Consider the following 24,477-nt stretch of genomic DNA (forward strand, 5'->3'; position numbering starts at 1 on the left):
ACACTGAAAGTCAAATGGAACATCATAGCAACTGAGGTGAGTAATTATCCTTTGCTGCAGTTTGTTGGTATTGTGTGTGCATTTAGAAACCTTCAATACTACTTCATACAAGAGACTTTTGTTGTTTTTTACCCACCCCCAAGTTTCTAGTTGATATTATAGTTTGGTTGTTTCTGGTGTTTATTGTTGCAGCTCAACCAAGTCTCTTCTTGGAGATTTTCTTCAGACAGTAGTTCTATATTAATTCAAGTATAAAATCTGGTAAAATGTATGCTCAGCTTTGAACTCATCTGGCAGGAAGGATCGGACTCCTGCCAGACAAAGGGAAGTGTCTAGTGGGAAAGGGCAAAGCACCTCAAGTGAACAGAGAAAAGGAGGAGAGTGGTAAGGGTGCCTTCAGGTGGCCCAGGTTTACTCTTCTGGAAAGTTCTTACTGTGAGAGTGTAATCAGTGACGACAAGAGGTGGGTCAGTGCAAAGGGCATCACTGAGAAGCCACCCGTCTTGTTGCTATGAATGGGTTGGAGATGTGTGCAGTCAGTTAGTTCTTCAGCAAAAGGTTCTGGAGATAGAGGTCTTGTCAGGGTAAGAGAAAAAATATCACTTCTAAGGATGTGGAAAATGGGGTATCTAGGGGATGCTGGGAGGGAAATGGGAAGAAATAAATAAGCATTGTGAAGAGCACAGAATCATGGATTTATGGCGATTATATGCTCAGAACCTTTATACTTTATGTGAACACATGCAAGCCCAAATTAGATCAAATGCACATGAATTCATTTATGTGGAGGAGTTGGCAATCAGTGACCAGCATTTCATTTTCTTTTGTATCTTGGTTGGCTGGTCAAAGAGAGGTTTGAATTTTTCTTACTTTCAGTTTTCCTATTGATAATGTGCACAGTTTAATACTGAGCCTGTTTGGGAAGCTAAGCTTGCCAACAATAGATACCCGGGGCGATTTTCAACCTTTGTGTTTGGGATAGCAATCTTGTTTTGGGGACTTGCTATGGAAATACTGGAGGACGCTCTGAAATAAGTCTGTGAGATGGACAAGAAAGGTGCTTAAAATTGAGGCAAGAACACCTGTCACAGTGTACCTACCTACCTAGAAGGTTTATACTGCATCCTTTCGGAACACACCATTTGCATATGCACAAAGGGATTGATGAGCCATGGCTGGTGCAGGATCAGCCCCGCACGCGTGCTGGGTGTTGGAAGGATGGGGCCGGTGGTAACAAGAATCAATATATATTTACTATGGGGGCGAGGAGGAGGTGCGTGAAGCTGCAGGGCGGAGCACAGCTACAGGGAACAAGCCTGGCTCCTGGTTGGTTCTGAAGTCTGGTTCCCACAGAGGAGCAGGCAGGAAGGGAGGGGATGCAGGAGGGAGGATAAAGCAATAAAGTGTGCTGCGTTGCCACGCACCGGGAGCCCTTGCTTGAGCTGCAACACCACGCGCCTCTGACCCAGAAGGCCCCCTCCTGGCTCGCACAGGTTCACCAGCCGCGAGCTGCTCCAGCCGTGGCGGTGGCTCTGACAGTAACTGGCTCTGGATTCCCGGCAGTCAGAGCAAGGCGAAAGAAGCTAATCGTCCAGGACTCGCAAACCAGGTCCTCAATGCTTGGCACCTATGCAAGCCACGTGCGACCCCCAGTTCTAACCTGCGTGCTGACCGGAGCATGATCTGTGTCCAGTCGGAGGCTGCCAAGGTAAGCAGACACCACGCTCAAACCACCAGCCTCCCCTTCCCCCTTTCTTGGGCGGCTTCTTTACCCCGGTGAAGCCCCTGCAGCGCCCTCCCTCCTACAGCCGGGATCCACCCTTCTACCCACCCTCTCTCTTCTCCCGCGAGGTTCAATTGTTGGCTTGGGGTGGGTCACCGCCCAGGCCGGGATGGCATCCCAAAGCTTGGGTACAGCAGGCTGACCGGGCCCTCCTGAGGGCCCCGGAGAGAAACAAAGAAGCCCCCAAATGGGTTCGCAGCGCCTTCTCCGCCCCTGGGCGCCCTCCCAGTGACTAGGAGATGCCAGGGGAGGGGGCGGAGAGACCTACGTAATCCCCCTTCCTAGCCCACACCCACTCCTTATGAACCAACGCTTGGGATGGGCTTTTAGACAATTGTATCCCATGGTCTCCGCTCGAACTCTCTTGTGCTTACTCAAGGGCTCCTGCAGCCGGTGGCCAGGTGCAGTCCCTTGGGTGGTGACTGGCTGGGAAGATGCGCGGTGTGGGTGTTCCCCAGGCGACTCCCTATCCCTGGCTGGCTGTGCCTCTCAGCTGGGCCTGGCACCTGAGTTTCAGCGGGAGCAGCTGGTCATTTCGCCCACCCTACTGCTACCTGCACATAGGCGGGAAGAGGGGCAGGGGTAGAGGGTAGGCAGGGGGCGCTGGAAAAACCGCATCCGGTCCATTTTTGGCTGGAGATCCGACACATTCTCCATAGTTTACCAGGCCATGACAATGCAGCAAAATCTTAGAGCTCAAACTGGCCCTCCATCCTCCGTTCCAGGGCTTTCTGACAGCCCTGAAGCCTCGATTTCCCAGGCACTGAACTAATTTGGGGAGTGTGGATGTGTGGTCTGTTCATCTTGTGCACAGAGGCTTGGCAGGGTAACTTCTCTGCCAAATTCAGCGCTTGGGGGTGGGGTGGGGGGAGCTGGCAGGGACACAGGCTGCAGAGATGCCCCAGCTTGCTGTGGTTCCGGGCACAGCTAGCCTCAGTCTGCATTGAGCTAACAGCAGATAGCTTGCGGGGATTTTCTTAGCTGCTGAAGATATTATTTTGACGTTGCTGTAGTTTGAGGCTACTTCTTCTGGGATCCGCAGTGGTTCGACTCTCCCTTGTTTTCCTTCTTTCTTTGAAAAGATAACTATGCTGTATTCAGCAGAAGTGGATATAGGAAGAACAGCATAGTTCAAACATAAGGGGTGGCTTCTTTTTTTGGTGGAATTTAAAAGGCGATTTAGGAGGGTAGGTGCCCTACCTGAAAAGGCCACCCCTTAAAAGACCCCAACAGTGTTGTGCTACAAGGCTTCTCAAGCAGGTGGCCAGATCTGCATTTCTCAACAGTGGGACTCACTCCGGCTGTGGCTATCACGGTAATTCACTCTAGCTTGGGGATTCATTTTGAAAATGTGTTTTCTACTAAGAAGGGATTACAATCCACATGCTTACCCTAATATGAATGTGTGTGTCTGTTTGTAGAGACGTAGATTGTGGCAGAATTCCCTGTTGCCTGATTCCTCTGCTTGCTACCTCCTCTGGAATGTGTTATTGGTAAAATGAAGAACTATTTTAATTCCTAGACCAACAGGCAAATTGAGGTCTGGAGTATTTCTTTTAATGAACCATGTTCTGACAGATCCACATTAGGATCCCAGTCAAGCACAGTTGGCTTCTTTGCAGAATGACAGACCTTTTTTTGTGGGGGATGGGTTTTCATTAAGACAATTGCCTAAATTTATTCAGATTGTGACATTATTGACGTGGTTCAGGAGGCCACATCCTGAGCCGGAATAGCTTATCATGCAGAAGCATCATGCAGAAGGACTGCAGCTGCTGTTATTTGTGGATATAGCATCATTCGACTCATTCCTCTCACACTTGGGCTTTTAAAGATGGGCCTATTGAAGCTTTGCCTCCCATGCGTTAGATGTGACCATTAATGAAGAAATACAGGGGAAAATGTAATCATTGGAAGAAACCCCTTCGTTTCATTTCTTAAGTGTAAAGTGAGTTCGTCCAGTTAATTCAATAGTTCCCTCTAGTTCCAGCACTCCTTGATAACTGATCAAGGGGACAAGAAAAGTTACCCAGTCTAGGAAAGACAATCATAGCCCAAACAATGGGAACAAACTATGGATTTATTACAGACCTTATTTTTACATCTTAAAAAATGTAACTCGCGGCGTCTGCACTTTTTCCACAAATTAAATCAACTAATGACTTACAACAGATCAATTTTAGTCCACTAGAGAGACTTCACGGGGTTGGGGAGCACTGAAAAATGTGGAGTGTGTTGTGTAACAGGTCCTCTTACTTTAAGATTTGATTGTTTATTACTACCTCATGTTTGATAACTGAGAATTAACTTTTCCAACTACTGATTCCTGCTGGTCGTTTCTAATGAAAGAGTGTAGACATGTGTCGTGTCTTGTGCAGTAATTAGCAATAGCATCAAGTTTACTTTCTCTGATAGGATTTGGTATTGTTTATAATAAATGCAAACATTTGCTGCTGTTTTGATAACGAGTAAGGCCATGGCGATTCTAAACAGGCCAATAAAGTGTTTTCATTTACTTCAGTAATTATGAAAAGTTAGACATGGTCAGGTACACAGAATACCACATTTGAGCACTAATTTCCTTTAAAGTTACGATCAAAATAACAACCTGGAATAACAGTACCCTCCAGATGTAGTTTACTGTTTGCCCATAGCCATTTCATCTACACAGCTAAGTTAGTACTGATCATACTGCAGGTATCCAAGTTGTGAATGTGCCACAGCCTCCTGGTTTAAATGTCCACCTGAGCTTCTTCAGAACAAGGGCACTATCAAACTCACCTCTCATCTCTGCAGTACCTCGCACTTTGCCTGGTACATGATCTGTAGTGAGGAATGTTTACTGAATCGATTTCAGGCCATGGAAATGTTCTGCAATTGTATAGGCAGGAGGTAGGTGGGTATTTTCTGCTTCATGAGTCAGTTGGAAGAATCAGAGAGGTTATGTAAGATGCTTAATGGAAATGGTGAGGACTCAAATCCAGGCCTTTTAGCAGATACCTCTGAGGGAGGCTTTACTCTTCTCAAGAAAACAAACAACACTATGTAAAGAGGACACTAAAATGCTGTAGGGTTGGGTTATTTTTTTTTTTTACTTGAATGATCTGTATTTGTCTGCTTTGATAAAAATATATCTGGTCACTGCATTTATTCTGTCTTGGCTTTGAAGGAAAACTGTTTGGCCCAAGTTCTCTGTCCTCTAACTTGTACATAAGCAGAACAAGGCACTGCTGCGGCTTCTTCCTCAAGTTTTGCAAGGATGACAGATGTGTCTAGAAAGTGGACTGACCCATATTTGTGCAGATCACATTGAACCACCATACACTGTATTTCTGAAATGACCTGGGCCAGCTTACTTAGACAGAGCCTTCCTGTAGACAGATTCTTGGATAGGCAGGTATGACTTACAGACATTGAGACTTCCCATTACCAGGACAAGCCACCCTAGGAAACTCAGAGGCCCAGTCTCCTGTGCCCTCCCTGCACTACACCTCTGAGTAGATTTCTTTCAAGTCACTTGTCCTCTCTGTGATTTACTTTCTTCTTTAAAAGCAGGAAGTTTAACCAGACAATGCTACAGGTCACTTTGAGACCATGATTCTGTTTGTTTATGTTTGTTTTATTCCATTGAGCAAACTGGAGGGTGAAAAACAATCGATAATACAATTATCATTTTAAATGTATGTGTCTTATATGTGTGTAGAGTAACTTAAGGCCACTTGTGTGCAATACAAGTTTTCTAGTAATCTTATTGAGCTTTCTGTTAATCCTATTCTCTGTGGATACTCATAGTAATTCTTTCCTAATTTTAAAACTAAATGCATTGTGTTAAAGAAAGGAGATCCTTGACATTTCTTGTTTGTAGAGTGCAGTGTTGAAAAGATGTACAATTTCAGAATGTTTAGAATTTCAGGATTTGATAGTCAAGGCTCTGCTTCCATCATCAGCAATTTCTGATCTGTGCTCTAAGTGTTCTGGAGATTCACCAACACTTGCCCTTTTCAGGTTTTCTCCTTTCCATTTTGACCCTCATGTTTCACTTCAACCCAGTCTCCTGAAACAAACACCTCCCCCATCTTGAAAACACGTCACTACCACCCACCCCATGGGCTACACCAAGGGGGCTGTCAGAGTCCATGGTTTTCTACTTGCCTTGCCCAGTTCTGCATCCTGAGGTTAACTTGTCAGCAGTACTTTTCCAGACCAGGCTACTGTGAGTTGGAGAGACAGTTGGAGTCTTCAAGGATGTGGTAGTATTTTTATGTTTTCACAGAATCTCAACTTCACCTGAAGTGTAAACTCCAGGCAATTGTCTCTTAAAGCCTCTTTTAGATATTTTAGGAAAGAGAACAGCAGATTGATGATTTTATAGATACTGTTTCATAACACATGTACATGGGGTTATTAGTAAGTGACTATAGTGTTCTGTGGCATGGACACTGGAGGAGAAAAATGGCAAGGGATGGTGCAAGATTTTTGATAATAATAATATAATTTGATAATATTGCCATGATTATTGATGAAATACTTTAATGACCACTAGACCTCTAGGTCACTGAATTTCTGTAGCAACAACACATATTCAATCTGAGCATTGTGTGACCAGAAACCATACTTTTCTTGATTTATCAGTCTAAAGTTGGATGCACACAAAGGACAGAAAAATAAAAATATAGTGTGCAGATGGGCTCTGCTGGTGTTATCTATTTGCATGTGATATTTTTGGATGAATACAGTGGATGAAACTTAAGCCTGCATTGAGGGGAGGGAGGGGTGAGTTAGAGGAGGACACCATCTGTGCCCATGATGATGAACACTATCATGGAGACTTCATTTGGGGTCTCTTTTATGTATTTAGTGGAACAGATTTTTCATTTCACACTTTCTAGATATATTTGTATTGCACAGATGTCAGGGAAATATCATGTGTGTGAAAGGAAAAAAAAACAACCAAAATTTACTTCTGTGACCAAGGATTATAATTCAATCACTTTGTCCTTAACACCTGTTTAAGTTGCAAGAATGTTGTCTGCTTGTTCTTGGGGGTTTAAACCAGAGAAATTTAAGAAACAGAAAATTTTTGTCATATACATTATTAAAAGGCAGATATTCAAATTAAGTAGTAAAAAAGGTGGAGAGATAAAATAGAAGACCATGCTTTGGATGGATGAAACCTATCAGTAACTCATCATTTTCCTGCTGAAATGACTGCAGGATGTGGAGGGATGCAATAGCTCAGTTGGTAGAGTGCTTGCCTAGGATGATCCTAGCATGAGGTCCTAGGTTCCATCTCAGTATTGCATAAACCAGGTGTGGTGACACAAAAGCCTATAATCTTAGGATTTGGAGGTTGTACTTTTGAGCCACCAACCAGCTCCCAAATCATAACATGGAGACTTAAGAATAGTTATGAATGCTTGGCCTTATTTTACGCTTGTCCCACTAGGTCTTATAACCTGTTGCTATTCATCTACATTTTGCCTCAGGGCTTTTTACCTTTCTTTCATTCTGTATGTCCTACTGTTTACTCTGTGTCTGGCCGGCTAGCAGCTGGTGGCTGGCTGGCCCCAGGTGTTTCCCTCTCTTTCTCATTCTCTCCTCTCTTCTTTTCTCTCCTCTTGCCAACCCTGCCTATCCCTTTACTGCCTAGTTATTTCCCATTCAGCTTTTTATTAAACCAATCAGGTGCCTTAGGCAGGCAAGGTGAAACAGCACACATCTTTACATAGTTAAACAAATACAGCACAAACAAATATAACACACCTTCACATAGTTAAAGTAATATTCCACACAGGTAGAACTGGAGAATTAAAAGTCAGCCTTGGCTACATAGTGAGTTCCAGGCCATCCAGGGCCTCATGAGAACCTATCTCAAAACCAAAAGAGAAAACAAAACAAGAAAACACCATAGCATGTGAACAGTAGGCTGCTATCTTCCAAAGGACTTCTATTATTCTTTATTATATTCAGATTTCCTTTTACCCCTGTGAACAAGAAATTCTGGAAAGAAACTGAGTCCACAAAGACTGGTTGACTGACCAGCACTTCAGTGATGGGCAGAGGGTGGAATGTTTCAGGTCCAGAGCCTGATTCAAATTTACCTTGAGAACTCTGGCCCTCTAAACAGCCATGCCTTGCCAACCTCTGTTTTGTACCTGACACCCTGTGACTGACTAATAGATAAAACCAGAATTAAAGCCCTATTTTCCATCATTCAAAGGGGTAAGAATATTGTCAGATAACATCTGAGATCCATAGCTAATGTTCTTCCACTTGGCTATAACCTGCCTTTCTGATGTTTCTACTAGCATATCTGAAAAATGTCTTGATTTATGGTTTCCTTTGTCTTGTTACTATAAAAAAAACTTCATAAAACTATTTCATGTTGGAAAAGGAATTGGGAATAACCCAATTGTGTGTTCTCTGACCATGGTCACTCATATTGGCTTCAAATTAAATTCTTATTCTCTGTGAGGTGAGAGCTGTGTTTTTGCATGGGCAGTTATTGCACCCAGGGTAGGACTCTGGGGGAATAATCCACTTCACACAACAGGAGTCACCTGGATAGAATCAAGGTACAGACAAAGACCCATTCAGTCCAAGCCACTTGGAGTTATTTCCTTGGGTGGATTGTTGCTAAGTTCTTTCCAGGACTCCCTCAAACTTCCCTTGGATTGGTAGATGGTCCTTTTGTTTATTCTGAGCTGGTTACTTAAGGATCCTATTGATAGATACCTTTCTTATTTTGGTTTGCTTTCAAAGTTTCAGGTATCTCTTTCATTTGTTCATTTGGGGACATTTTGGTTTAGGCATTTGGTATGCTTTTTTTGTTTGCTTGCTTGCTTGCTTTCAAATCTCCAAAGGCATTCTGGAGTCTAACTGGCTTGTTGTCAGCTTTGTTCCATTTTAAACCTTTGAAGACATTTCGGTTTCTGGTTTGTTTGTTTTCTTTGCCTTTGGAGTGATTTATCACATTTTCCCTCTGTCTGCTGATACCCTTCAAATACCTAGTTCTGCCCCTTTTTGGTGGTGTCTTCTTCTTATTGCACACTTTAGCTTAGGGCGTTGCTGAATGCCTGATCATAAAGAAACGAAAGGTAAGAGGCGCTTGTTCCCTCCAACCCAACAGAGCTGTCTGTGCCATGGCCTCTTAGGCAAATCCAACAACCCCCCTGCTCCTGGTTCGGAAGGAACTTTATTACTTGTCTGGCAACACATACGGTTTGACAAGTCATTGTCTCTGAGCACATTCATGTTTTTATAAATGTGCTGGATCATCCCAAGAGCTACCAGAAGAGAGTGGAGTGAAAGGTGAGAGTGTCAGTGGTCAAAGCAGCATGTAAACCTGATCCAGAACAGGAATCCCTAGTTAACACCAAGAAGCTTGCAAGTTTTATTTTCAGGAGAAAGGGGGAAAGGCAGATGGGGGATGGGGGGTGCGAACAAGGTTTCCAGAAAGGAGGAAGTGTTTAGAGATAAACTGCCATCTGGTACCCCAGGCAGCTGTATGTGTGACAGTTACAAACTTTCAACTCAAGTGTTTGGAAAAATGGGGCGGTCTTCATCTTCTCTGCCTCTTTACTTTCCTGGCTGCTTTCCCGATAAGGTTCTGAAGAAGAGGCTGACTTCTATAATTTCTAAGGTCAAAATCGATACATTTAAACTCTGTATGTTTTATTTTATGGTTGATTTTTTAAAAAGCAGAACCTGGAAAGATGGCTCATGAGCTAAGGGTATTAGCAGCTCTTCCAGAGGACGCAGGTTTGATTCCCACTACCCACATAGCACCTCAAAATCAGCTGTAACTCTAGTTTCAAGGGATTTGATGCCTATTCTGGACTCTGTGGGCACTGCATTCATGTGGTACACAGGCATGTGTACAACCAAAGCACCTATACACATAAAATAATAAAACAACTTTAAATAAATAAACTTTCTACTTTTTAAACTAGGTGCATCCTGCATGTAATTGTGTCATGTGTGTCTGTGATAACTGTTTTCATGTGTCATTTGAGTCAAAAGAAATTTTTAAAAACTGTGACCATATTGGTTTCTTTTAACTCATCTTAATTGTGTGCTAAAACATGATTTTTGGCATGCCTAATTAAAATGCGCAAGTGTATATTTTAAAATGTGAGTATTTTGGTCATGCATTAGAAAGCCTGAGGAATATATACCACTTCATAAAGTTGGAGACTCACAACATCTTAAAACATTATAAAAGAGTACCTTTGGGTCTATCAATTGTTTCATAAGACCCAAAAGTATTTACTGTTAATATAGAACAACACCCATTAGCGTCAGAAGATAAATATTTCATTAAGCTATAAAATCTAAAGTTATATACATAAATTTTGATAAGGTTTTCCTTCCAAAAGAGGAAATATGCCAATTAAAATTTTATTTCACACTTGAATAATAGTCATAAGTAACATAAAAATCATATGGTTTCTTTCCAAATTTTCTCAATATTGAAATGTTAAATGTAAAGTTTTTTATTAAGGTTAGACTACATATGAAATAATGGATATTTATGCTTACTAACGATCTTTGTATTACATTACCTTTTCACAGTGAGGATTACAGATGATATAAGTAATCCCTCAAAATAATAACAATAAGAAACCTTGGTTTTTAAAAAAAATATATATTTATGTTTGATTATATATGTGTGCATAGTCTACATGTGTTTGTTTTATATCATTACTTGGTACCAGATTGGCTTGTACATATATGCTCATATAAAGTTATTAAATTGGCCCAATTTCCTTTGGCTCACTGTAAAACTAAAATTTTAAGGAAAATAGTCTCAACTCCAACTGCCCCAACAGACTAATGGTGACCACATGTCCAGTATTCCAATTATTGGAACACAGTTCTGATACTTGTCTCAAATCTGCTTCTATAACATGATTTGTATTACTTGAGAATATAAATTAATTTAAAGAGATGATTACTCCTGCTCCACAGTGTAATTTTTTTTTGCTATTGGATGATTGCCCTCCTTTGAGACAGTAAACTCTCTTTCAAAGACTAAGTGGTTGACTTATCTCTGTGCTTTTATATGTGCTTTGCATGTGTGTGTGTGTATATGTGTGTGTGTGTGTGTGTGCATATATATGTGTGTATGTGTGTGCATATGTATGTATGTGAGTATATATGTGTGCATATATATGTGTGTGTATACATGTGTGTGCAAATATATATATATATGATATTTTTGACCACTATTGACTCTTTGAAAACAAACAAATGAATGAACAAACTTTTCAAGGTTCATTTCTTAGCCAGGTCTATGTAAGATACATCTCTCTAAACATTTTCCTCCAATGGTCATTTTTTTTTTGAGCCTGCTTCAAGGCTTACACGGTCATTTTAAAATTTACAGATAATCTTAAAATCTTACATCATATTAATATAATTGGGACAATTATCCATCTCTTAGATGTATTTTTAGTTTAAAAATAAAGATAAATTAGTTTAGGTATAATACTTGTCAAATGATTTCCATACTTATTCCAAGGGTAAACATGTGGCTCTGAAGGAATAAAGTAAAAATAATGTCAGACTTTTTATCCTGCTTTGGAGACCCTGATTTAAAAATCTAGCTTTTAAATGGACAAAAATTTACTTTAAATCTTCCAAAAGAAACTCCATATTGGGGTACCTATATTTTTAGATCCAATTTCTTGTAACCAAAGAAAACAAACTTTTTTCTATTAAAAACACATATAGTATATTATATTCCTATTAAAATATATACACATACACATGCATATATGAACTAGGCCCACCATCTTTATTACTATGAAGATATAACAAATCCAGCACTGTAGATGGCTCTATAGCACACTATGTGTAAAAACAAAGTAACTTTAACTCCATTTATCATCCTAGACATATCCAAAGATTAGGTGGAATCTTCTTATCCAAATTATACAGACAACATCAGTCCCTGTTAACAACAACAGTCATGATATCTTATACTTAAGTACTGTTTCTTGATTAAATTGGTCTCTAAGGTGTCCTATTGACAGTTAGATGGGACTCATACAATTTATGTCTGTATAGTTCTAATAAACGGAAATGGACAATACTACAATGACTCCTTCTAGGTTCCACTCCAATTTCTGACCATTAAAATGAAAAGTAAGATTTGGTTATGCCTACAAGGATACAAAATTCTGATTTTTAACAGGTCTGACCTCTTGCTTCTATCACTATTATTACTATTTGGTCCATTAAAAAAACAACCTTGTTAAAAAGAAAGTTTTTTTTTTTAATACTATATTGTTATCTAATTTTTTTATAATGTGATTTTCCACTTACTGTTATAAAAATAAAGCCAGTATAATACAAATATAATAGAACAGATCAACTCAGTATCTAAAGAGAAGAGCTGTGATAATTTAAGTATTGAAGATCTGTCTTCCCCAGATTTATAGCTAGCCACTCTACATGACCTTATAACTATAAGGTCCAAATGGACAAAAGAAAAACTATGTTTAAAAGACAATAGATTTATATAAATATTCTAAATATAAATAAGATAGTTCATATGGTACAAATAACTGTAACTTCGGGGAGAACATATAGTTAAACTAGCTTTTTATTAAAAATATATAAATTATGATTGTTTAAAATGTATATTTCATCTGTTACCTTCAGATTAAACAGTTTTCATGATTATTTTAAGTATAATAATCCTATTATATGTCACGTATAAATGTTATACCAGATAGAGCAAATGAGAAAAAAAAGTCAGGTTTGGATAATTATGCTAATAGTTTTGATATAATCTAGGAAATTTTTCCTTAATAGTACCAGCTATTTCTTTCTCCTGAAGACTGTCTTCTCTACTACTCAGCTAATCTACATCAGATTCTAGGAATAAGTCTTCCTAACTACGTGGGACATTATGTTATATACTATTTGAAAATAATATGCCCCCCCCCCCCACACACACACAAAGCACAGGATGTGACTGGTTCTGGAACTGGGAATGAGAACTGTTGGGGGAAAACTATGTCTAAAAATGCATTTTTAAGCTGTGTTGCAAAAGCTGATTAACTGATAGAACTTCAGTGGTTTGGAAAGGTTCAAATGTTCTTAGTCCAAAGACTAATCCAATTTATACAGAGCTTTCTTTAGCCCTCCATATTTTTTTCTTTACTGACCTGTGTGTTGAAGGGAGGAACAGGAAAAACAGAGAGTGAACTTTAATTGGGGCAGGAGGTCAATACAGGAAGAGATGGAGGGAGAAGGGGGAAAAATCGCAAAGGATGTCTGAAAATCTATAAGGAGTCATTTATTTACCTAAAATTACTTGTAATGTACATAATCTATGTGTATGCATATGTAGTTTAAATAAAGTTATCACACTTGAGCTGATAATACTCCCCCTAATAGTCATAGACTATCTGTTGTTCAGTAAGACTTTTCCTGGGACATTCAACACACTTGTCTACACAGATCAGAAAGGGAGCCCACAATAGACCTAAGTACAGATACAGAAAATTCCAATTTGGTGAACCAATGCGTTTTGTTGGGGTTACTTACAGGAACACAGGAGCAGCTGCACCATCAAAGCCCACCACCACGTGGGTGACAGTTCACAAAAGCTGGAAAACCTGGGGCAAACTGCACAGCCTGGAGGCAACACAATAGGCTGGCTAATGCCCTTTCTAGTGGGCTCAGCTGGTCTTTGTTTCTTCTAGACAACTTGTCTGGTCTCTGCTTCTTTTAGGCTGTAAGGTCAGAATCAATTGGCATCAAAATCATCTGGTTCCAATTTTATGGTCAATGTTGTCTTCTTTAATAACAATGGGCAAGGGAGAAGTATGGGAGGAGTTGGGCATGGGAAAAGAATATAAAAAATACATTGTATTTAATTTTCAAAAAATAAATTAAAACATCAACAAAAATGGGAGTCAATAGCAAGTTAGAACAACTTTGTTTTGAAAAAAATTCATACAGTATATTTTGATCATGTTTTTCCCTCCCCCAATTACTCCCAGATTCTCCCCAACTCCTTAGCCTCCCAACTTTATGTCCTTTCTCCCTGTCTTTTATATATATATATATATATATATATATATATATATATATATATATATATAATCACAAGATACACAAAGACAGAAAAATGGAAATCAAAACAAACAAACCAAAGACCAAGAAGACAAAAAATTCCAAAACAAAGAAAATTGAAACAAAAAGTCCACAAAAATGCCACTGATCTTCTGTGTTGACAAAGGGGAATGTGAACTACCCTGAAGTGTGGTTGATATATTCAGGGAGACGCTATTGGAGAAAACTGTTTTTTTTTTTCTTTGTCAGTGGATATAAGTTGTGGTTAGCTTCTTGTTTAGGGGTGAGAGACCATATCTACTCCCTCCTCTCAGTGCTGGGATCCCATCTGACTTGAACCTATGCAGGCCTTGTGTATGATGTCACAGTATAGTGAATTCATATGTCCATCGGACCTGTTGTCTCTGGAAGATGCTATTTCCTTGGAGCCAACCATCTGGCTTTTATAATCCTTCCAACTTTCTCCTCTCTATAAACTCCTGAATCATGAGAGGTAGGGTGTGATGAAAACATCTCATTTAGGACTGAGACTCCAAAATCTCTCACTGTCAGCACATTGTCTAATTGTGGATCTCTGTATTAATTCTGATATAGTCGAGAAGAAGCTTTTCTGATGTGGGTAAAGTGAGGCCCAGATCTATGGGTATAGAAGTATGTTAATAGAAGTCATTTTACTATTATGTTCCTTTAGCAGAATAACAATAATAGGTTTTTCCCTAGGCCCGTGATATCTAGTCTCAGGTTCTTGGCTACTTTAGTAGTGTCAGGTATGGGTTCCAACTCATGCAGTGCAGCTTAAATGCAACCAGAAAGTGGTTAGTTATTCCCATAACATGTGTGCCACTATTGACACGTCTAGTTAGGCACCAGTTGAACTAACATGGTCAATGATATAAGTAAGTTTTCTTTCCATCAGTATGGTACTATTTCTCAAAGGAACTTTGCAAATACTTTCCATCATTTTTTTTCAATGAAGTAAAATGTGTCTTTATTAAAAGCATATATTTAGATCATGGTATGACATCTTTGGGAAAAATAGTGAAATCCAAACTTGTATCTTCATCTTTTTCCCAAGACAGAGAAAAAGTATTGCTATGTATGTGTATATACTATTATATATTCTTATACTTTCTTGATGTAGATAACAAATGTTACTGATGTTTCAAAAGATGATTTGACCAAGGGATTCCTGGGTCACAAATAAAAATAAGAATCATATGTGTGTGTGTGTGTGTGTGTGTGTGTGTGTTTATCTTTAGACAAATACTACACATACACATAAAAAGCAGGGAAAGGGTCTGTTTCTTCAAAAACTTTAGTAATTATTCAACATATACGTGATATTTTTCTTTTTCACAAATACTATTTTGACTGCAACTATTATTTTATTATTTTTGTGACACAATTTTCTCCCTCAAATTGCATATTTATTAGTCTTCCTTTGCTGACAATGGATTAGCCTAAGGGCAGCCTATATTTACATTATTTGTTTCTCATCACTTCAATAGTTTTAAGATGTTTTTAACAATTTTGAATATCATGCTGTGCTATCTAGACATTTGTGGCTATTATTCCCCTTATTGGAACATGAACACTTCCTTTGAATTCCCATTTTCCCCACAGGAAAACATTTCCCTAACATGTCTAGTATGTCAGTTCTGTACCTTTATTATTTTTATGTTAAGAATTTTATTGTGTATCTTTTCCTTTCTTTCCCTACTTCCCCCAAATAAAAACCCTGCTAGAACTTAGAAATATTTCCATCTTAAAAGTATTGTTTTCCAGTCTTCCTGTCAAGTGGATATAGTCATATGATACACTAAATCTTAAGAGATATATTTGGGAATCAGTAGGTGGTGCTTCTGAGAAGCTCTTTAAGGGCGCTGACTCATCTGGCAAGCTGTAGTGTCTCTTTACTTGTCCACCATATTAGACAGAGAATCTTACTGTGGTGACGAGAATGCTGAGCCATTTTGTAATCTGAGGAAGAGAGCCAAACACTAAAGATGATGGACCCAGGGCTAAAATATCGTCTGGATTTCTGACAGCATCATATGGCAGCCATATCAGCCCAGATCTGTCCTAAAGAGGAAAGAAAAAGAATTAACTCTCTTGTCTAAGTGAACACTGCAATTTTTCTTGGTGCCTCAAAAACCTTCTCAGATAACAAAGGTATAAGGTATTTGTATACAACAATTGCCCTTTTAATCCATTTTTTCTTTATGTTCTCAGTTTTTTATCTTTTATACCTCTCTAAGTTTATTTTCATTTCATTTTTTAACAATTCTGGTTTTGCATCTGTGTATTTATGACATTTAAATCAAGATACACAATAAGTATACTTTATAAGATTTTAAAGAACTATTTGCTAGTAGACCATTTCCAAACTGCATTTTTCTGAATCCTTATATTTGTGCTCTTATTTGACCATTAGTGTTTATACTTCTTTTTTTCATCTTTTACTTTTGACAGTAAGACCAAGCTGATATTGACCAGGTACCAGAGGTATATATTTCTTCTGTTCTAAACTCCTTGTGGTCTTTGCTAGAACTAGAGGGCCCCAGTATTGATGAAGGGAGAGGATAAGGTGTCTAGAAGCAGCCACTTCATTTTTTGGGGGGATTTGACTAGTGTGATGGTTTGCTTGAGAATGGGCTCTATGACTCACATGTTTGAATACTTGGTCCCCAGTTGGTGGAGCTGTTTAGGAAGGCTTAAGAGGTGTGGCCTTGTTGAAGGATGTGTGCCACTGGGAATGGGCTTTAAGGTTTCAAAAGACCTGTGGTTCCCAGTGTGCTCTCTGCCTTCTGCTTATGGGTTGAAATGTGAACTCTCAGCTGCTGTTCCAGCCAATTGCTGCCATGCCTTCACTCAGTCAGCATGAATTCTAACTCCTAGGAAACATAAGCCCAACTAAATTCTTTTTTTTAATTAGTTGCCTTGCCTTGGTCATGATGTTTTATCACAGCAATAAAAAATAAACCAATACATCTAATAAGACTCATTTTAAATAGGAATCTTCATAAGGTTGTACATGGTTCTGTGATCACTGGAGCATGAGTTTTTGCAACTGGTAATGAGAGGGTGGCAGACTTGTAAAACTATTTCATCCTCTATTTCCAAGTGAGGTTGATTGTAGATGTAACCGTCTTGTTAAATAAGAAACACAGAGCCAATGCAGAGATGAAAGCCCAAGAGGTCAGAGCAATAGCTAAGAGCTAAAAACCTTACCCTTCACTGCCCTCCTCAGCAAGTGTGCTACTTCCTGTATATCTGTCTTTATATAGACTTTCTGTTCTGCTTTCTCTTTGGTTATAAACCCAACCACATGACCTCCTCGTCACTGCCCATCTATACAAACCTCCAGCTCTTCTATAGTTGGTATTGAGATTAAAGGCATGTGTCTCCATGCTGGTGGTATCCTTGAACACACAGAGATCTGCCTGTCGTGTGATTAAGTTAAAGGTGTGTGCTACCACTGCCAGACTTCTGCTATGGCTTGCTATTAGCTCTGACCCCCAGGCAACTTTATTTATTAACATACGAATAAAATCACATTTCAGTACAAATAAAATATCGCCATAGTTGATTCTGGTCTCAGAGCAGAGAGCATCCTTTCCCAAGCTGGGTTGGGATTAAGAGACTCTTGCAGCTCCCACTAGGTATGGTAAGAGGCCACCCGGGAAGGAGAGTTGGGGAAAACAGGCAGGTCCTTCTGGGACAGCCACTTTCTGATAAGGCATGGCCCTTGCCTTGGCTGCTTATCTGAAACAGGAGCATGCTACAGATAGCAGCTTCCACCTCTATAGCCTTCAAAAATTATCCACTAAGCACATCAGAGGTTTGCTATCCAATATACCCAAAAGGCAGTTAAGAAATTCTTCCCATTGATCTGCGAAATATGGTTCTACATCTTCAATCCTAGCAGGAGCATTATAATTGAGTGATGTCCTCCATCCCAGGATTTTCTTGATTTAACGCTGATCCCACTGAGATTACAAGGTGTTTCGTGTGAAAAATTTCTTATCATCGCAAGTTTGTATCTAAAACCAAATTTATGACTTTTCCTGGTTATTATAATCTAATTCTTCTATTTCTGAAAACTGTGTCCAAGTAAAAATATCAGAGCTAGACAGACTCCACACACAGAATAACAAATCCAGAATTACACTTTCCAACCTTTCTGTTTTCATTGGTGTCATTCTTTGTTCAAGGTTTAAAAGTTAATGTCAGAATGTAATTGAACTTGGGGGGTCACAATCTGTACCCCAATAAGATCTGGCCTCCCCAGTCCTCAACAAACCAATACAAGGAGCCAAATTAATAGTGAAAAGTAGAAAAGGGAGATTTATTCAATGTGACCACATTGGGAAAAGGGATAAAAAAGGTCCAGCAAATCCTTCAAGTCCGTGTTTAGGGACCTGAAGTGAGATCAAAGTCTAAAGAGAGGGCTAAGGATATGCTCACCTAATGGGCCCAGGCAAAGTGTGGTCATGCCCACATATCATTGTCTGGGCTTCAGTTTCATCCTCTAAGGTGGTAAGACAAGATGTTAGAAACTGTGAAATCTCTTTCTGAGAGTAGTTCTCTGTCTGGCTAGGAACTTTTCCTTTTCCCAACATGAGAGTCTTAGAGAAGTTCACATTTCTTTGGCGTTCATTGTTTAAGCAGTTAGAATCTCTTCATTTCTGCTAAGTCAGCTACAAGAATCATTGAAGCTGAGTTTACGACCTTACCCTTAGGCTCCTTTCCTCTCCATGGGAGTCCCAGTTCCTTCTGCTCTTCTTACACATAGCACTTTAGTTCTTCTGTTTGCTGAAGAGTTTGTACCTGCTCCCCTCAACCTGTTTAATCGGACTTACAGACCAGGAATGAACCTGCAGGGCTTCCTGGTTGTACTCCACACTTATGCTTTCAATACTACTTCCCAGCCATTTGTAAAATGGATGATTATCTCATCAATGGGTCCAACACAATGCATTCTCACTTGGATTTTCTTTATGACTTTTGTGCCTGGGCTGTTTTCTGCATTCTCTATAATCAATTTACATTTTACCTTCTTCCAAAGATCCAGCTGAAATTCATTTTCATATTTCCTGAGACTTTTAAAAAAATATTGCCTTTTACACATGGATTATAAGATGTTCAGATTCAGAAATTATTTCTAGGGTTAAATGTAGACAGTCATATTTACCCCAGGATGACAGTCCAATGACCCTTCTTACTCCCTTCTATGAAGGAACACCTACACTCAATAAGTCCAGCTGCCATGATCTTTTATAAGCCTCCACAGCTAATCTTATGTAGATGACAGTTGATTGTCCTAAAAGAAGGTACTGTGAAATACCATATTAATAAAAGAAAGCTGAATTCAAACTACATACATAGGATAATGTAATTAATTAACATTACCTGTGTAATACTGTAAACTATGAGATTTTGTAAATTTCCAAGTAAATCTTACAGAGAAGACAACACAGTCTTTATATTGTGCATAGAACCATCTATCATACCCATGCTTTTAGCTTTGAACGAGTGCATGTAGCAGATGTAAAGCATCAGATACAGAGTAAAATACTTACAACCGTCCCTAGAAATCATCTAAGGGAAGCCTGCCAGAACTATTATTCTGGAGTTACTGGTTAGTGGAATTCTAGATAGAAAGGCTTTTCTGTTCTAAGATGATCATGTCATTAGCTGCCTTTACTATAAATATCTCTATATCATGAGATAAAGAATAGTAACCTATGCTGGAAACACTTTCCCCATTAGCTGTCCTTAAAACACGATGCTTTCATTCCTGGGCTCTTGTTTGTTGTCACCGAGTCAGGGGGCAGCCTGATCCAGAACATTGAAATAAATATACCTCAGTCTGAAGTGGGAAGGGCAGATTCCATCTCCAGGGCCAGCTTCTCAGTGAGTTTAAACAGCACAGGACAGTCCCACAATATAACAGATGCATAGCAGCTGCTCTGCTCCCCGCCACCATGTGTTTGCTCCGGCAGCTCCCACTTGGTCCATAGCAGATAAGATTTCATTGTGGCACACCTGAGCTAATCAAAAACCATCAGTAATCATGTAGACTGGCAGCTGTCTTCTTGATCTTTGCAAGACTTAGAGGATCTCTCAGAAGGGATGAGATCTCTGATCTCAATTGGACCTTTTTCAACCAAAGAAAAATAGATCCACAGGCCAAGAGTTTGAAGCACAGGGAGGGTAAGCTTCAGGGATCAAAGGAGGGAAAGAGGTCAGTGAGTAACTGTGGAGACAGGAATATGAGGGAAGAGAAGGTATGTGTAGAGAGACAGAGTGGGAGACAAGTGTGGTAGGGTGAGGGAGTAATCTGCCTGATCAAAATTTGCAAGAGATTCCTAAGGAATTGGGTTTAGAAGTTCAAGCTACTAAAACCTGATCCACTGAAACAGAGGAATAAGGGGCAGGACGTGGGTGGATGAAAAGGAGACTTGAAGGCAGGGAACCTCTGACCCTATGCCTATGATGTTTTGCTGCACTCCCCTAGATGGCAGGTTCGAACATGCCAGGTCGAGGCCAGCAAGTTCTGGTTCTTGTGGGTCTGTTGGGCCCTTGTCAAGGTCCAGCTTGAGGCCCAGTTGTTCTCTAGGAATAGAGGAGCTATTGCCTATACTGTAGGTTTGAATAGGCCAGGCCTAATTTCCAACTTGGCACTTCCTTCGGCTTGAAAATATCACCAGAATGAAGTTCCTGAGAGTTTTGCAGACCTCCCTGAGGGAACTATCAGGAAGAAAGACCCCAGAGCCCAAAATGAAGTCAAACTCTCCAGGCACCACTGGGTATCCACTGGGCTCTTACCTGCTCACCTGCCCAGGAAGAATGGCCAGCATTGTGTGTGTCTCCCAGAACTGCAAAGATATCCCTCTCAAATGTGAGGAGCTGGATTAGAAGATAAGAAAAAGAGTGGATTTGCTACTCTGCCAACAAGGAGCTGAGACAAAAACCTGTTGCTCCACTCACATGGTCATAAGGCTGCTAGAAACCTGGCCCCTGATGAGATTAGGTCTCCGGGTCACAACTAACTGCCATAAAGCCATGGTGAACCTGGAGGGTGGAGTGGCTCTTGGACGGTTAAGGAAAGATGAGAAACACTATGTGGAGAAAGCACCTGGTGAAGGAAAGGTTCCCTTCAGGCTGAACCCAGAAGGAAGCTCTTCCCAGGTCTCAACATCAAATGTGGAGGAAAATGGAATAGAAGCAGCTGGACCTCAGAATGGCGAAAGCAGACTCTCATCAGTCTGAGGGGTTGGCACCCCCAGACCTTGCTGCTTGGTTATCCCAGGTACAGGGGTACACAGAGCAGGAGGTCTGAGAACAGATTCTGCAGTCAGGCACATGGATGGGGAGGACATGGCTGCTCCAGACCCAGGAACTGCCCTTTTGGGTAAAAGGCTTTTTGAAAATGCAGGGTGGGAGATGAGGCAGCTGGTTTGTTCCTGCCACCTCCAGGCTCCTCCACGGCATGTGATGGCAACTGGCTGCTTTCCAGAATCCCATGGGTGGCAGGGTTCCTGAAGCCTCCAGCGTGTTTTTATGACCTTAGTTTTATGGTGGGGGATTTCCTTTACCCGCCTCTGAAGTGCCATACTTACATCATTCCTGTAAGAACATGCAATAAATAAATTTGGTTGTTCTTTGGAGAGTGAAAATAATGACCCTCCAACTTGGAGAGGTAATGCAAGAATATGTTGTTTTTTGTGTAGATGGAATCATTGCTGTTCAGGTTGGCGTTAACCTGGTAGTACAGGGACTATTGAGAAGTAGGGTGAAGATATCATTTCCTTCTTGCCAAATGTGCTGAAGGGTGTACCCAGTGGTGATGATTAAATATCTCTTTATTGGAACATTAGTTTTGTGTTTGTTTTGTTCTTTTGGTTCCTAAAGCATATCTGTTCCCACATTCTCGGTAAATTAATCATGAAGCACCCAGGTGGTTTCCTTCTGGGAGGCAGTAGTCGAGGGTTATTTGGGGGAAGTTCATTTATCATGTTCTTCAATATTTCTTGTCCTGATGGCACCATTACAAAATCCCAAGTTTCCCAACTGTATACGTACTTGCTTGTGTAGTCTATTTATCACCGTGAAAGAACTATCAGCTTTCTAATCTGTATCTGTAGCTACACTGAATGGTGAGGACTGTGGCCTGCGTCTTAGCAAAGAGCTTTCTCATGGATGAAACCACGCACAGGTTTAAGCAACATTTTTAGGACAAATATTTTCTATAGAATTGCTTTAGAATGAAAATAGAGCTTACTTGGGAGGGAGAAAACAATGTTAAGAGTGAGAGTAAAGGAAAGATTTCCAAAGCCGAATAAGGTGGTTTGAACAAAGTGAAATGGGTTTCTTTTCTGCAGAACATCGCAGGACCTTTGGCATCCATCCATAAGAAGTAAAGCCCCCTCTGGGTAAGGTTAATCCACAGCTGTGCAGAGGGTCTGCCCTGTCCTCACAGCAAGGAGGTCTCATGTGAACACCACCTCCAGCAGGAACACAGTGATGGCGATGGGAATTAAACAGAGTTCCCAATAGGCAGACACAGGGAGAAGGGCCCTAACTAGGTAAGAAAGATGGAGAATTCCCAAGACGGTGGCCTCTTCCTCACCCTCCTAACCAGAGACAAAAGCCTGGAAGCTTAAAACAGAGTCCTTGTGGGCTTTTTTCCCTGCCAGTAGGGGACCCTACTGATTTACTGTCTCAACAAGCTGAAGATAGGATCAGGACATGTTTACACTACAACTGTGGGCCAAGCAGCCATCCTGTCTGTTCTCAAACTGACCACCCCTAAATTAGGGGACGAAACCCCTTCAAGTCCCTTTAAAAATGAAACAAAACAAAACAAAAAACCAAACAACCAAAAACAGCCTTCAGGCAGAGGCCTTCAGGTTCCCTGTGTTTGGCTGTGTGTGTGTGTGTGTGTGTGTGTGTGTGTGTGTGTGTGTGTGTCTGTGTGTCTGTGTCTGTGTGTGTGTGTGTGTATGACTGTGTGTATATGTGTCTGTGTGTGTATGGCTCTGTGTGTGTCTCTGTGTGTGTGTGTCTGTGTGTATATGTATGTCTCTGTGTGTATCTGTGTGTGTATTCATGTCTCTGTGTGTGTGTGTATCTGTGTGTGTGTATGACTGTGTGTGTCTGTGTCTGTGTATGTCTCTGTGTGTGTCTGTGTGTATGTCTATATATGACTGTGTGTGTCTGTGTGTGTCTATATATGACTGTGTGTGTCTGTGTGTGTATGCATGTCTCTGTGTGTGTCTGTGTGTATGCATGTCTCTGTGTGTGTCTCTGTGTGTGTCTATATATGACTGTGTGTGTGTATGCATGTCTCTGTGTGTGTCTATATATGACTGTGTGTGTGTGTGTGTATGCATGTCTCTGTGTCTCTGTGTGTGTCTGTGTGTGTGTATGCACTCATTTCCCCACCCCTTACAAAAGCCTTTCTTTACCAGCTGATTCTGTCTGCTGTGTCTGAGATTTCCCGGCTGCAGCTGCAATGATACCTGTTGCATCCAATTTGCCTTTTAATTCTTAAACTGGCAGAGAAAATGAATCTAATTAAGACCCCTAGACATTAACAATGGGATCACAGAGGGGCTACCACAGCGCTTCACAAGCTCCTGGCATGAAGCTATTTTTCTTGAAAGCAGCTGTGAAGTGTGTTGTCTCCTGAGGAGTACCACGGCAAACCTCCACCTAATCCGTTGGAAATCCTGTAATCATGGCAAAATTGGAGTCTGCCAGAGTTTAGCCACTAAGATGCCACCAGTTTGGCCCAGAAGTTCTCAGAGACGGTTTTACAGAGCACGAGCAAACCTTGTGAGCTGCCGAGGTTCACAGTGTAGGAATCCATTTCCTGGCTAGAGACTCCTGCTTTTGTATCTTACTGATGTCACATTTCCTTTGTAATACTTCTATTTCAAAGTTACTTTAATGAGGTGTTTGGACATCATCTAGGTTTTTAAGTGGTTTTCATTTTGTTTCTTCTGGTTTATTGTATCTTTTTTCACTCATAATGTTTCCTTTTTATAATGTCCTTTATTTCTCTTTCCTCACCTCTGTATTTCCATTCTTTTGATTTTCTTTCTTAATTCAAATTTGGTTGCATTGTATCTTACCATTGTTATTTCATGATTCATTTTGAGGTGCCATCTGTAGAAAATGGAGACAGCCTGGTACCTAAGGAAGTAGCCTTAGGGGACGATCTCAAGTTTGACTACAGTTTTTACCTGATTCTGCCTGGTCTCAGGCAGGTTGCTCAGTTTCTTTCCCAGCCTCAGTTTCTGACCTTCAACATGGAGTTGGTGATGAACTGTTGTAGGTCTTATGTGAAAGACACACATATAAAGATTCCAGCCCAGGACTTAGATAAGAGATGTCTAATAAGGTTATTTGTAATGTTAATATTCTGGCAGTCTTCATAGGGAACTAATTCTATCAGATGAGACCCCCCCAACCTTAGTACTTCATTTATCTTTAGTTACTCTCAACCTGTGCTTTTGAAGAAGCAGAGAGATTGCATCCATTGTCTGTATTGGGGTGGAGAAAGCTGACTGACTGCATTGAGAGGTGGCACTCTT

At 40.4% G+C, this 24,477-nt stretch overlaps 1 protein-coding gene across 6 annotated transcripts in view; it reads left to right on the forward strand.

The window, feature by feature from the left end:
* Nucleotides 1–1,302: 1,302 nt before the first annotated feature.
* Nucleotides 1,303–24,477, forward strand: part of Hecw1 (HECT, C2 and WW domain containing E3 ubiquitin protein ligase 1) — a 282,149-nt gene continuing 258,974 nt past the window's right edge. For 5 of the 6 annotated variants that reach the window (XM_028859900.2, XM_028859887.2, XM_028859926.2 and 2 more), the window contains exon 1: nucleotides 1,303–1,708. Coding sequence is in view for 4 of the 6 variants with exons in the window: in XM_028859887.2 (XP_028715720.1) it covers nucleotides 1,679–1,708 (30 nt within the window). In the remaining 2 variants the exon portion in view is untranslated. Of the gene's footprint in view, nucleotides 3,099–24,477 lie in introns of all 6 variants that reach the window. The other variant, XM_028859893.2, reaches the window with a different exon arrangement.

The sequence above is a fragment of the Peromyscus leucopus genome, chromosome 5 (assembly GCF_004664715.2).
Source record: "Peromyscus leucopus breed LL Stock chromosome 5, UCI_PerLeu_2.1, whole genome shotgun sequence".
NCBI lineage: Eukaryota > Metazoa > Chordata > Mammalia > Rodentia > Cricetidae > Peromyscus > Peromyscus leucopus.